The sequence below is a fragment of the Abramis brama genome (genome assembly GCF_963993115.1).
Source record: "Abramis brama genome assembly, chromosome: 21".
NCBI classification, from domain to species: domain Eukaryota; kingdom Metazoa; phylum Chordata; class Actinopteri; order Cypriniformes; family Leuciscidae; genus Abramis; species Abramis brama.
In genome coordinates, this window is record NC_139983.1 from 5,569,948 (window position 1) to 5,584,651 (window position 14,704).

At 38.3% G+C, this 14,704-nt stretch overlaps 1 protein-coding gene across 2 annotated transcripts in view; it reads left to right on the forward strand.

Annotated features, from left to right (window-relative positions):
- Nucleotides 1–14,704, forward strand: part of filip1a (filamin A interacting protein 1a) — a 23,923-nt gene continuing 9,219 nt past the window's right edge. The window contains exons 1-4 of one of the 2 annotated variants that reach the window (XM_084096179.1): nucleotides 1–370; nucleotides 10,513–10,789; nucleotides 13,257–13,433; nucleotides 13,925–14,103. In XM_084096179.1, the coding sequence (XP_083952305.1) occupies nucleotides 10,520–10,789; nucleotides 13,257–13,433; nucleotides 13,925–14,103 (626 nt within the window). In that variant the 5' untranslated portion in view covers nucleotides 1–370; nucleotides 10,513–10,519. The remainder of the gene's footprint in view (nucleotides 371–10,512; nucleotides 10,790–13,256; nucleotides 13,434–13,924; nucleotides 14,104–14,704) is intronic. The other variant, XM_084096180.1, reaches the window with a different exon arrangement.

The following is a 14,704-nucleotide window of genomic DNA, read 5'->3' on the forward strand; positions in this document are numbered from 1 at the left end:
CACTTCTGAGAGCCTAAAGTCACTCTCACACCCTAATGGCTACAACTGAGTAAGCGGAGAGGTTATATATAGCTTAGCAGCGCGGTGGAGCTGCACACAATCACTGATAGAGGAAGCATGTGCACCTCTTGTCCCTGGAATAGAATAACAGCTTCATTGTTTGTGACTCATTGATTTTTACAGCCCGGCTCCTAACGACTTGCATTCAGTCATGCTTTCTTACACTTGTTGCCTCATGGTTTGAAGCACCTGATTCTCAGTATAGGACTATCTTACAGGGGAAAGATCTTTGGATAATGGGTATCACTCTTAGAAGAATCGTCTAATCTGGAGTTCATAGGAATGTACTTTGGCTTTGGGACTATTGTGGGTAAGTTTTTCATTCATGTTTCATTCAGAGAGCAGTGTGTTCTTGTTCTACGGGATCGCAGTTTCTATCCTCCACTTTATTAATAATTTACTAAAGATTGCCACATGAGAGTGGCATGCAACATGTGCATGTTTGTCTTAAATTTGGAGAGTTGTAAATTGCAATGTAAAATCTATATCATGTGACTGCATGGAAGAATCACATTTTCAGGTGAAATATAGTTTAGGCATAAATTAACATCTTGTGCATATTTGAATGTCCTGTGTATACACTTAAAAAAAAAAAAAAAAACCTTGGCTTATTATATTTATTATAACATTCTAATTTGTTACAGCCAAATGAATTAGTTTTTCTCAAATTATTTTTTATGATATATATAGCCTATTATATTATTACTTTATTAACCAAAAATATGAAAATTATTTATTATAAAGACCATATCATACTTAATCAATATATTTTCTTAAATATACACAAAAGCCAAAATGTTACTTAAAGGGATAGTTCACCCAAAAAGGAAAATGCTGTCATCATTTACTCACCCTCATGTTGAGCCAACCCTGTATGAGTTTCTTTCTTCTGCTGAACACAAAAGAAGATATTTTAAAGAATATTAGTATCAAACAGTTGATGGTGCCATTGACTTCAGTGGGTGCTGTCATCTATCTGGTTAACAACATTCTTCAAAATATCTTCTTTTGTGTGCAACAGTTGGTCAATATAATATGTTTTTGGCTTTTTACAATTTAATTTTACCATAAACACTGTGGGTGTTACTTTGGGTGACAGCATAAAAAAGTGCTCAGCTATTCCCAACAGCAGTGGACTGCTGCCTTTGGCCATTTATTCCAGTAATAATAGTTGTGATTGGAAAGTGAAGGAACGTTTTGCCTTGTTTTTTGGGAAATTATTATTTTAAGGACCATTGTGGTGTCGGTTCTTGGTGTGTGGGTTGCTGAGATTCTGGATGCATGGTTGTCTCTGGTCATGTTCATGGTGGCCCATTGACTATTGGCTATGTAGGCTACTGTATTTTATCACTGCCTCATCCAGGTGTCGTTTACGGCTCCTATTAATACTGCGGCTTGCAGATGAACTTCAAAATCACCCCCTTGGAATGGCTTTTTAAAGAGCTATCCAATGATGTCATGTAACCAGAGGTCTTGGTTTTGATTTACTGTACTTATGATGTTACAGTAGAATGTAACCTGTTAGAAAGGTATTAATGGGTATCATGTGTAGCAATGTAGGCACATTAGCCGATTTCAATGAACAATTTAAAAGAACTGTTTTCTATGTAAATATATTTAAAAATGTAATTTATTCCTGTGATCAAATCTGAATATTCAGCATCATTACTCCAGTCTTCAGTGTCACATGATCCTTCAGAAATCACTCTAATATGATGATTTGCTGTTCAAGAAACATTTCTGATTATTATCAATGTTGAAAACGTTTTTTTCAGCTCAGTATTTTTGTGGACATTGTGATGCATCGTTTATTGAAATAGAACATCACATTTTATTATGTAGTGATTGTATTACTGACAAACACATTTTGAATGTAATGGGTGTTGAATGATCATTGCACAAAATAAGAAGTGAGATTTGTTGAATCTTATAGAAATAAGACATTATTTTTTATAATATCAGTTCAGCTGCATGACACAACCCTCATCAAAACTGCTGTGCACTTTTACACACTTTGCCTGTAGTCCGAGTATTTGTGAGTAACTATAAGCTGAAATCCAATAAGACAACTGCTCCTACTGAACATAAGTTATGGATGGCTGATATAAATAGAAGCTGATGACTGTATACAGTAAGATGAACTGGGTAATATTTACTCATGCGTAATAGATACAGATCGCAAATAATAAAAAATATATATCAAAGAGACTCATAAAACGTACATGAGATTGTGTGCTTGTAATGTTTGTCTGTGTTTTACTGTTATCAGAGCCAATGATAAAACTGTTACAGACTTTGACCTTCTTTCCTCCTCTCTAAACAAGTGTCCATCAAACAGGTCATGTGTTTTGTTGCCTGGAAAGTTCTTTTTCTTTTCCATTTCATATTGGTATTAGTTTGTTTATAGCGCTTACATGGACACCTTTTAAAGTGACCAGGAACGCAAATGTGAAACTTCAGTGTGAGGCAGACTTCATGCCTTGCCAAAGCCACAACCGCAAATGCCATGACTCTCCTAGCCCTTATTTAGACACATTGGACCCATCATGTCCACTAAAACCTTTCATTTCTTCATTGGCGGCACAGGAATGTGGATTTTGGACAGCTGCTGGTACCAGCTGTGTCTCTTGGTTATCTTCAAAAGCAGACCAAATTAGGAGCCAATAACACCACCAGCTCAGCAAAAAAAACAGGGATGTTCCCATGGGCACATATGTCCCTTTAAAATCTGCAAACATCTGCAAACTATGTGGTTCCTCCCTAATGTTTGAAATGTTTTCCCCACAAAATCTCTCTTGATTTGCATCAACATGCCAGCGCATTAAACATAACAAGCATAATGCATAATATAAAGATATATCACCTTTATATTTTTTTGTGTTACTTTTGATCAATTCATGCATGAATTATTACAGCCTCAGTCAGGATTTTTTTTGTGTGTGTTTTTTTGCTCTTTTAAAAGAGATTTTTCAGATGTCCACTAGAGTGGACAGTATGCGTTTATGGTTTTAACGGAAGAGATACTGTATTAAACACAATACAGTAATAACACAGTAATACTGTGTGTATTTAATAAACCAATGAATAAAATTATATCAGATCATGTGGAAACCAAAATTATAATATGCTTCAATTATTGCAACCGCAATTGAGTTCATCCCCATCAACCAGCAGATGAAGAACTTCATACAAGTTTAACATTACATGTCTTTGATATCAGAACATGAGGACGTGATTCCATCAAAGATTTGGTCGATTTACCCTTATTAGCTGATAATTCTGATTATGTTCAAAATGGACACATTTCTACTATAGCTCTCCTCTCTGAGAAAACCTCAGACTGAAATCTACATTGATCGTGGAAATGTTAGCGATCAGATGTTTTCAGTTTCATCTGAATGAGCAGTGTTGGGAGTAACGCATTACAAGTATGCATAGAGTAAAGAGTACGTTTTGATGTAACAAGTGAGGTAACGCATTGCAAGTAACATGCATAGAGTAATCAGATTACTTTCTGATGTAATGAGTAAAGTAACACATTACAAGTAATGTGCATTAAGTAATCAGACTACTTTTTTGAATGCAAATTACATTCTAATACCACAAATACATTTATTTACAGCCAAAAAAGTTGCTGCAGATGAATGATCAGATCAATTTTCAAGAACAACAGTCACAGTAATAGTATGAATTGTAGCTGAAATATAGCAAGTGATGCATGATGTCCAATTTAGTGGACAGATGATCAATCAGATTTTCCTCCCAATCTAAAATCAATACTTGGAAAATATAACAGTGATATGACTCCTTAGATGCTAATTGAAGCTACAACATTTGTTTAACCTGCAAGAGTCTCCTATATGCATGGATGGATATTCCGGAGCAACTTGGCATTTCTGACATTTCATCTTGGTTTGGAGAAAAAAATCCACATACAATAGCTTGACACTTGGTGGCAGTGTATAGGATGATGCTCTACTGTAGAGGTTGATGTGCAACTATGCATCAACCCGTGCATACGCAAGAAAATGCTTTTTGAGTCGCTGTCCACTGTGTAACCATGAAAGGGTTAATGCATCCTTACTCAAAACATTTATTCAATTCTTTAAAAAAATCCTTCTGACCCCAAATTCTGGAAAGCTTATGAATGATCTCAAAAAATATATTTTATTAGAAAGAAAAAAAATATATATATCGTACAGAGTCAGAGTCTGAATGCTTTGCTTTTCATTATACAAGATTTGAACCGTTTTGTTTTACATGGTGGGTTGCAACTGCATGTAAAAGATTTTCTTAAAACATATATTAAATCATGTATAAATAATCCATCCTTTTTTAGGATTATATTATCTGTGTTCTTAAGATATTAAATGATCATAGGTTTGTTTTTTGTTTTTTTTAAACCCTGCCCAATCCTGTGTATTAGAAGAAAACGCCCAACTACAAATGTCTAAAGCAACTGTCAGACATGTTTTATAAATAGCACTTTACTATGAGTGCTGACACCTCTCAAAGACATGAAATCATCTTTTCGCATGCTGGTGAGAGCTGAATATGATATTTTCCAGCTTATTGTCTCTGTGCCACCTCCATATTCTGGATAAATATGCATTGCATTTCACATAAAGGCAGTACAAACACAGTATGCTGGCATGAGCCTGATTTACCTTTTAGTGTCAGAAACATATCTGAGGAGACTTTGTTATCTGAGCTGCATTAAACTGCAGGAGTCACGACAATCAACAAACAGCACTCATTTTATAATCACTGGAGCTGTCAATCATTTAACTTCAGCAGTTCTGCACTCTCGCCAAGACAAACCCATGTTATAATCAATGGTGCTGTCTACACTGCACTCAGTCTCTCATCTACAGCACTGTACTTGTCATGATAAAATCATTTGTGAGTGTGCAGAATTCAGTAGCCGCGTTTCCATGACCCTTCAAATTGCGAAAATTAAAATTGCGAATTGAAAATACGCCCAATGGAAACAATTTCGTAAAACTCCCATATATCACAAAAAGGTTTTTATGCTCGAATGAGGTGCTTTTTCTGGCAATTCGAAAAAAGGAATATTCCACAAAACTGCAATGGAAACAGTTTTTGCACATTTAAACGTACAATATGTAATTTATTCGCCGCTATGGGTCGCTAACCTCTTAACAATAACAATAACAAAGGCGTAGTTTGATGACGCAACATTTGCTAAGAATTATGGATCTTGTCGTCAACGTCAAGCCGACCGATCTAATAATGTTTATGGATGAGTAAATACATCAATGTTTTTATCATGACTGTGATATGAAGCAGGTCGGGATTGCTAAGAGACAGCTATCAGCTCCACATGCGACGCGAGTCCCGCGGATATAAAAGGAATATGGACATTTCATTCTACCGAGCTACACGCAAGTGCAGGATTACAACTCACAGGTCAGTTTATTTTACAAATTAACCTTGTGAGGTAAAGCAGCGCTGTTTCACTTGGCGAGACTAGCAGTAAGCTAGATCAACATTAGAATAACATACAGATCATATTCTAACATTTTATCATTGTTGAACTATATAACATTGATTAGTTTTATGTAAATGTGCTCACCTGTTTAATAAAGTACATGTAGGAGCGGTCAAAGTCTTGGACGTGGAGCTCTCGTTTATATACTGTCTATGGGAGCTCTCGGCATCTCGAAAACACCGCGCTGATATTGATTCTCATTTTAGTTCTCCTTTTTTATCCAAAGTCTGCTTGCCATGGTCCATAATGTTTGAACGAAACAACAACAGCGTGCAGATAGACATTGCGAACTACACAGTTGTCCACGTCTGTCGCCTTGGTTACTATCAGAGGGCTCTGGTTCATAGCTCTGGTTACTATGGCAGTACGAGCGGAAACCAGGGACAACGCGGATATGACGACATTGACGGCGACAAAACGGAAATAAAGAAACGGTCCGTGTCTTCGAATTAAATTACAAATTTCTCCTGGTTTGAAAGTTGTTGGAAAAAGTCGGGATAATGTAAGTACACAACTAAAAAAAATATATAACATAGATATAGTGATTTTTTTAGATATAGAGAGAAACACCTCATATGTGCAGCTCAAGAGTATAATAACCCAGCCAACATTTGTATGTGATCCCATACAGGATTGTCTGCGGGTTCAATAATGGCCTTATGTTAATTGCCCAAATGGATTTCTTCCAGGATTGCACTTGGTACTGGGACCCAAATGGGCAACATGCATGCAACTTGATCTTGATCCCAGCTTGGGTTTTCGTTGCCATTAATGTTTGAATAACACGCTCACGTCTCCTTCGATTAAAAATAATGGCTAGTGCGGGAAATACGTGTGGGAAATACGATTAGTTAATTGTGGCAGCTGTAGTCGTAAAAACATAAAATTGTTCAAAAGAGTTCCAGGTGTACTGCTATTTCATATGCAAAGATGTTAGCCAATCACAGCTGTGTCTTAAAAGTCTTAAAGGAGACACGCCCCATTACACAGTGTGTGTTTAAAACAGAGGGCTGATATCAGGGTAGAAATGGCCTTTATTTCTATGTTATGACTGCTTTTGATGTACAAATCCTACTAACACTATAAGTGCATCTAAATGAATTTTGTTCATAACCAATTGTTGTTCATAAATCCATTTTTCTTACATGATTTGTTCCACTGGATTGAATGCAACAACTTTCACAAGAGACATTTTACAAGCAATTAAGACCTTACGAATACGCCACGGTGTGGATTAAAAACTATGGAAATAAAAAACAGCTTGAATCGTTACTTTTAAGCCATTCTTTAAATACATTCCCACACTCAAAATGACATGAACACTGGTTTGAAAACCATTCTGCTAGTCCTTTCATGACTTTGGAGGTTGATCCAGATATTTAATACACCAGGATTGTATAAACAGCAGTTATTCTGAGCCTGGTCAATGGTTCTCAAATGGATCCAAACAAATCCATAGAGCACCAAAGCAGCATTTCTTACAACACCATTAAATTGCTTTATAGATTGCAATAGTTGTCACATGGTTTATCACAAGGGTTATACATCCACTATTAGGATTTGAGTCAAAAGTTCAATTCCACCCATGGATGTTGATTTCAAATTCTTACTATAGTTTAAAAAAGTTCAAAATACAGTCAACCTACAGTATACATTCAAGGTAAGAGTCAACTAAACAGGATTTATTTGGTTTTCATTTTATGTTAGGTCAGGGCTGTCACGGGTTGAAGGAAGACCGAGATGAAAGTTGTTTAAACACTTTCTTTAATAAATCAAACTCAGGAACAGGTGAGACACAAACAATACCGGACACTGAACTGAAGACAGGCAGGAACTAAATACACAGTGATGATTAACGCAAACGACAGACAGCTGTGAGGACGGTGATCAGTGTCCATGGTAACAGATTGGTGGTGGGAAACAGACAGGGAAACACAGGTGTTGAACAAACTGAAAGTCTATGAACAGAACCTAATGGTGACATTACTCCCCCCTCCGGCAAGGCGCGTCCTCGCGCCGAAACGGAACAACGGAGGGGGTTCTGGAGGTGGACGAGGTGAAGGTGAAGTGAAGGTGAGAGGCTGGAGAGACAGGATGGTGAAGGGATGATGACGAATCCCTGGTGGCGCTGATGGAAGGGGACTGGTGGCGCAGACCCAGAGTGGTCCAGTGCCGACAGCCCACGGCGGAGTAGAGGGAGGGAGGAGACCAGGTGGTGAAGAGGCTGACGGCAGCTGGGGGACGACCGACGGCGACTCGGCGGTGGGATCCATCTGCGCAGACGGAGAGCCGGTGGACGCAAACGACATTGCTGGACTCGGAGATCTAGGTGACGTCGCGGTGTCGGAGTGAACTGAGGCGGAGTCGGAGTGAGGGAGGACAGAGGTGATGCCGAGGGGAAGGAGGAGCCCGCAGTAGCCGAAGGGGTGGAGGGACGGAGCGTAGCTGACGGACCGTAAGTCCGTGGCGGAGGTAGAGTGACGACTGACCAAGGGGGAGCCGGCAGGACGAGGGAACCCGATGTAGTCGAAGGTTCAAGGGTCTCAGGCGGAGCCGATGGTGGGAGGAGCCAAGACGGAGCCAGCAGATCGACAGGCCGAGATGGAGTGCAGAGGACCGAGGCTGGAGGCGGAGCCCTGGGATCCTCATGCACGGACGCTGCAGATGGAGGGCAGACCTGCGGCTCGACGTCAGGGGGACTCCCCAGAGGCGGTGCAGGGCTGTGAACATCCAGCAGCGGCAGGGCTGGAGGACTGGCTGAGCTTGGTGGTAAGATGGTAGGGTAGATGCAGTCACTGGAGTGGTGAGAAAACGACAAAGATGCAGATGACGGGTGGGATAGGGTGGGAAATGATGTCTCTTCGGAGAAGTCGATCAGCCAGTCCTCGTGATCCGTCGATTGGGTTCCCTCATCTGCAGATGTCGTGGGCTCACACCCCTGGTCAGACTCCTGTTGGAGCTCCTCCTCCAGGGCGAGGGTCAGCTCTGTCCTCTTCGTCTCGGGCACTGGCTGGCGCGGGTGGTAACTCTCCGTCTGCGGGGGGCACGCACGAGTTCTCCGTGGTTGAGGGTTGCAATCCGGGCTCTGGGTCTGGCTGTGTTCTGGATCGGGGTGCAACGCTCTCCAGACACCTGATGATGGCCTCCTTCCAGTTCAGGTTAGAGGTGTTTGGGAGGTCGATCGGATTGTGGAAGTTGGCCCCGATCCAGAACAGGGTCTTCAGGGTTTCGTCGTCAAGGGGGCTGGTGACTGCAAGGTAAACAAAGTTTGTGGTGAAAGACAAAAAATCCTGGCTCTTCTAAGCTAGAGCGATGAACTCTACATTTTCCATTTTCTGGTCCGGTATTCTGTCACGGGTTGAAGGAAGACGGAGATGAAAGTTGTTTAAACACTTTCTTTAATAAATCAAACTCAGGAACAGGTGAGACACAAACAATACCGGACACTGAACTGAAGACAGGCAGAACTTAAATACACAGTGATGATTAACGCAAACGACAGGCAGCTGTGAGGAAGGTGATCAGTGTCCATGGTAACAGATTGGTGGCGGGAAACAGACAGGGAAACAATGTTTGTTCAGTTTGTTGAATGAAAACAAACTGAAAGTCTATGAACAGAACTTAATGGTGACAAGGGCAAGTTGTCACGTGTTTTAAAAACTGGCCTTTTCTTAATTAATTAATTACAATTTCTGAAAGGACATTACAGGGATGCAATTGAAGCGAGAAGTCATACCGGTTTGGTACGACATGAGGGTAAAAACAACTTAAAAATCAGTCCCTCAAGAAGCCGCTAAACTTTTCAATCGATTCGTTTTTAGTTTAAAACTCGTTGTCACGTTTCAGATGTCACGGCTTGATGATGTTGGGCCTGTTCTGTGGAGTCTAGAAAGCCTATATCATATTTGATACTTGAATTCCTACGGCCTATAAACAAACAACATGATCAAAACTTTGCTGTAAAATCAGTTGCACACAATCTACTCCAGTCCTTCTGTCGTCTGATTGATAGTAGACTTTTTTAGCAAATAAAAAGTATTTTAGTATAATTGAACAAATGTCCTCCTTCAACTCGTGATTCACGTGTCTTCTGCTGTGAAATCTTCACTGATTTTTATAAAGTAAAAGTAAGAATAACTTTAATATTGCTGGTAAAATTTCAAGTTGAACACCTACTGAACCGAAAGCAACTTTAATTTATTATCCATACATCATTTCTTTAAAAAAAAAAATCATATTCAAATGTGAGTATCAAATATGATCATCAAGCTTTTGAGGAAGGTTTATTTGTTCATCTCTCAATAATCATTGTATTGCATTACATTTTAATAAAAACTACAGAAATTTGATCATAAACTAAGCATTTATATTATCATACTAAGAAATATTATTGGCAGATATTGAGTGACGACTGATATGTATATGCATTATATGTTTTAAGTTTTATATATCAGTTATACTGGTATAAAGATCTCATTGATTTACACTACAAGCATCAGAATTGCATCTTACTTTTTGATCTATAAATATCAGCATCTGCACCAAATTGCATAGCCTATTTTTGCTCAGTTTTTTCCCCCCTACATATTCTTACTATATCAGACTATATGAGCCATAAAAGCCGGATGTATCAAATGTATGATACTCAACAAAACACACAAGTAACTTTTTGGGGGATTTTTAAAAATATATATATATATTTCGTCTAAAGGTTCAATAAACTGGTCCATTAAAAAAAAAGAAAAAAAAAAGAAAGATTTTTCTGATTATATCATATGTCAGACTTTACAGGGTTTAAATATAATATAGGCTGCTAAACAATTATTTTCTTTTTTCATATTTTCATATTTCAAAATGATCTTCATGCACTAGAGTTGCTCTGGAACTGTGTAAATACAGAATCAACACTGGCAAGCAATAAAATCAGTTTCTTCCCTCAGGAGAAAAATGAGGTCCAAAGACAATACCGAGGATGACGGCACAGTTAATGAAGGTCAGCTTGTCACGCAAACTTCACATGATGTCCAGGAAGAAGACAAGGGGAAAATACTGGAGACAGAAAAGACTATCAAGGTTAAACACATGGATGATGACGAGAAAATCGGGCTTGATAATGATGATAAATCAGCACAGAATGACGACCAAATGTTTGGGCTGAGAGATCTGTCCAAAGACAACCTACTGAAACTGCTCGGGATCATGGAAGGAGAGATTCAGGTGAAAGTTCATTTATTAAAGATGATCATCTATCATCATCTAACTTTAACTTTGGTTCAGATGAGGGTATATGTTTATTATGTAAATGTTTTAATGTGTTAATACATGTAACATTGTTGCATGAGTGTGCTTATTCATCCCACAATACCCCTGCCAATGAGCAAGTCGTGTATAATATAATTTTCTTAGTTATACGGTTTTTCCCGTTGTTTCTACTGTAAACAGAGAAGGGATTATTGGTAATTTGGTCTTTTTCAGGTTGCAGTTAAGCACACTTCCTGGATTCCATGTGCTTTTTCAAAATACAATATAGAATCGTTTAACAGCAAGTCATTTATACCTCGATGAAAATGTTTAATATGTGGTTTAATTTAGTAAAAACACGATAGTGTTCAGTTTTGAGTTGCTGTGTCCAGTCTGACGTTCATGTGTGTCTGGCGCCATCTGGTGTGATCCAGATAAATTATTTGGTTGTTTATATTTATTGAGGGGACGTTCTCGCGTCCATCTTTGGCTATCGTTCTGATAATGTTCTCTCAAATTTATGAACAAACGTTTTCCAGCAACGAACGTTTGCTCAATGTTAGCCTATGGTCTTTAATGTTCTCAAAACATTAGCACTGATAGGCTACACTGAAACGTTTTTAAGATGAACGTTCGTATAATGTTTTTTTATGCAACACTCTTCAGAAAAAAAGGTACAAAAGCTGTCGCTGTGGTGGTACCTTTTCAAAAGGTACACTTTTGTACCTAAAGAGTACATATTAGTCCCTCAAAGGTACATATTGCAGAGGTGAGTAATCCAGGGGCCAAAGAGTAAAAGTCCTGCCATATGTTTATTCCACCCATAAACTTAGTCAGCTGATTTCACTAATTAGTTCTGTCTCCTGTCTGTCTGAATTAGCAAATCCAGGTGATTGGCATAAAATACTGAGGAGGACTTTTACTTTCTGAACCTGGACTTTACACCTCTGCATAACAATGCCACATGTCAGCCAAGAGCAGAGAAATAAACCAGAACTGGACCTTATCGTAGCCAAAAAATCTGTGTATATTAAATATGGAGTCATTTCAGCCACAGCCTCAGATGAAATCAACTGAAGAGAAAAGAAGACATTAAATCTGTGAAGATCTCAGCAGAGGAGGATTAAACAACTCCACAAACAGCATTACCAGCTTCACTTATTACTAACCAGACTGACTTTATTTCTGTCAGACGTCAGAAATAAAGTACAAAAGTGTAACTTTTGAAAAGGTACCGCCACACAGCGACAGCTTTTGTACCTTTTTTTCTGAGAGTGTATTTGATACAGAATGTCCAGAGAACGTTCCAAAGTAACATTCCAATAATGTCTGCAGAATGATTTTTTAAAAAAACTGGACGTTTTGTTCGGAGAACATTCAGAAATAGCGCTTTTAGAACTTAATGGTAACGTAAGCGAAACGTTCTTAGAACATTTTTGTTAGCCGTGTTATCGGTAAAAGGAGGATTTAGAGTGAAATATGCTTGTTTTCAGTAAAAGAGAATCACCTAAGATTTAGGCGCGTTCTTATTGCAGCGTTGTTGTAAATGTTGTCGATATTTCAGCAAACAGTTCTTCGTACATTGTGTTTAACATTAAGTTAAAGAAGATAAACTTTATCATTCAGCTGAACTGCACGTGCGTTTTGGACACTTACCTTGACGTCCTTCAGAGGGAATCAAGCATTTACACAAAAAATATTTAGGCCTAAATTTTATTTAGCCCCCTCCCTGAAGGGCGTCAAAACAAGATGTAGGCTATGTGGGTCGAGAAAGTAACGTAGCCTACTCGTAATATGAAAATTAGGCCTACAGCGTTTTTACGGGATCATGCCTATGTTCCCACAGCCCTATGTTCCCACAAATGGCCTACCCCTGACCCCACCCCTAAACCTACCCGTAACTGGGGTTTAGACAAATCGCAAAAAAAAAAAAAATTCTTAGAAATGTGGGAACATAGGGCCGTGGGAACATAGGGCTGTGGGAACATAGGGCTGACCCCGTTTTTGACAAACAAACTAAATGCATATTTGCATTTGCATAAAATGCATAAAACTAAATGCATATTTGCTAGTCACACAGTACATAAATTAAACGGTAAAACGATTTATGTAATGGTCCTAATAAAATGAATGTTTTTTTGAATGCACAATAACTAGGTTTATGTATATTTATTTTTAAAAATTTGTTTCAATCTCATTTTAAGTCAATATTGCTTGTTCCACAGCTAGCCATATGTTAATCATGTTCATACTTTTTTTAAACAACTAAATACATGTAATTGTTTTCACAGTGAACAGATTTATGCTGATTCTAAACCATTTGAATAAATGCATTTTGATAATATGATAAATAAATAAAGGAATTTTAGGCAGGTCAGACCCTCCTGTAATTTGCACCCTGAATAATCTCCCAACGCATTTATGATTTTTACTTGCTACCCAGGCCCGAGAAGATGTGATCCATCTACTGAGGTCTGCGCTGTTGAGTCGACCAGAGGAGCTGGAGTCCCGTTATGGCTCTTCGGGGCCGACCAGACCCCTGCAAGCCCTGCAGAGAGACCAGACGCTCAGCTACAACCACGCACAGCACGAGAATGTGTATGATAAGACAATGGCAGAGGTATACACACAGAGAAAAGAATAACAGTGACTAGTTCACCCAATAAGGACAATTCTGTCATGGTTTAGAACAAGGGTATGGAAGCTTGTTTCCGGCACAGAATAAAAAAGAAAAAAGGTAATTGCGACTTTTTATCTCACAATTCTGACTTTTTTTTTATCTCAGAATTGCGTGATATAAAGTTGCAAATTGCGAGTTATAAAGTCAGAATTCAGTGACATAAACTCACAGTTGTGTGTTATAAAGTCAGAACTGCGAGATATAAAGTCGCAATTGCATGTTGTAAAGTCAGAATTGCGAGATAAAAAGTCGCAGTTATCTTGTGTTTTATATGTGGCGAAAACAAGCTTCCATAATGGTGAGTAAATGACAGAATATCATTTTTTGGATGATCTATCTCTTTAAATGCATCAAATTAGAAGGGTTTGCATGCTTTTAACTCTCTGTTGGCCAGTCTTAAAGTAATTGTGTTTTTACTCTCTGTGTCTCAGCTGGACAGATTGCGGGATAAGCACAAGGACTCATATCGCCGTATGCTGGAACAGCTCTTGCTGGCAGAGAAAAGCCACCGGCGCACTGTCTACGAGCTGGATATTGAGAAACGCAAACACGTGGATTATATGAACAAGAGCGATGACTTCACCAACCTCCTGGAGCAGGAACGAGAGAGGTGAGAGAGGAGAGATGTATGGCAGGGAACAAAACTGATGGTTGAATTGCACATGTAAAATAATAAAGTCAAATAAAATAAAATAATAAAATAAACACAATATTGATAGACATTTATTTTTTAAACGACCAACTTGCTACGATGTGTGCACTATGAAGTTCAAAGTAATTATTCTGATGAATGAAGTTGCAATTAAGTGGTAACACTTTACAATAAGGTTTGTTAGTTAACATTAGTTAACTACATTAGTTAGCATGAACTAATAATGAACTGCACTTATACAGCATTTTATTAATCTTTGTTGATGTTAATTTCAACATTTATTAATACTTTATTAAAATCGTGTTAACATTATATGCACTGTGAACTAACATGAACAAACAATGAACAGCTGTATTTTTATTAACTAACGTTTGCAAAAAATAACAAATACAGTAACAAATGTATTGCTAATGGTTAGTTCATGTTAGTTAATACATTAACTAATGTTAACTAATGAACCTTATTGTAAAGTGTTACCAATGAAGTAATTGATATTGCAGTGCCTTATTGCAATGATATTGCAATGCCAAAGTCAGTCATACTTATTGTTTATTTATCA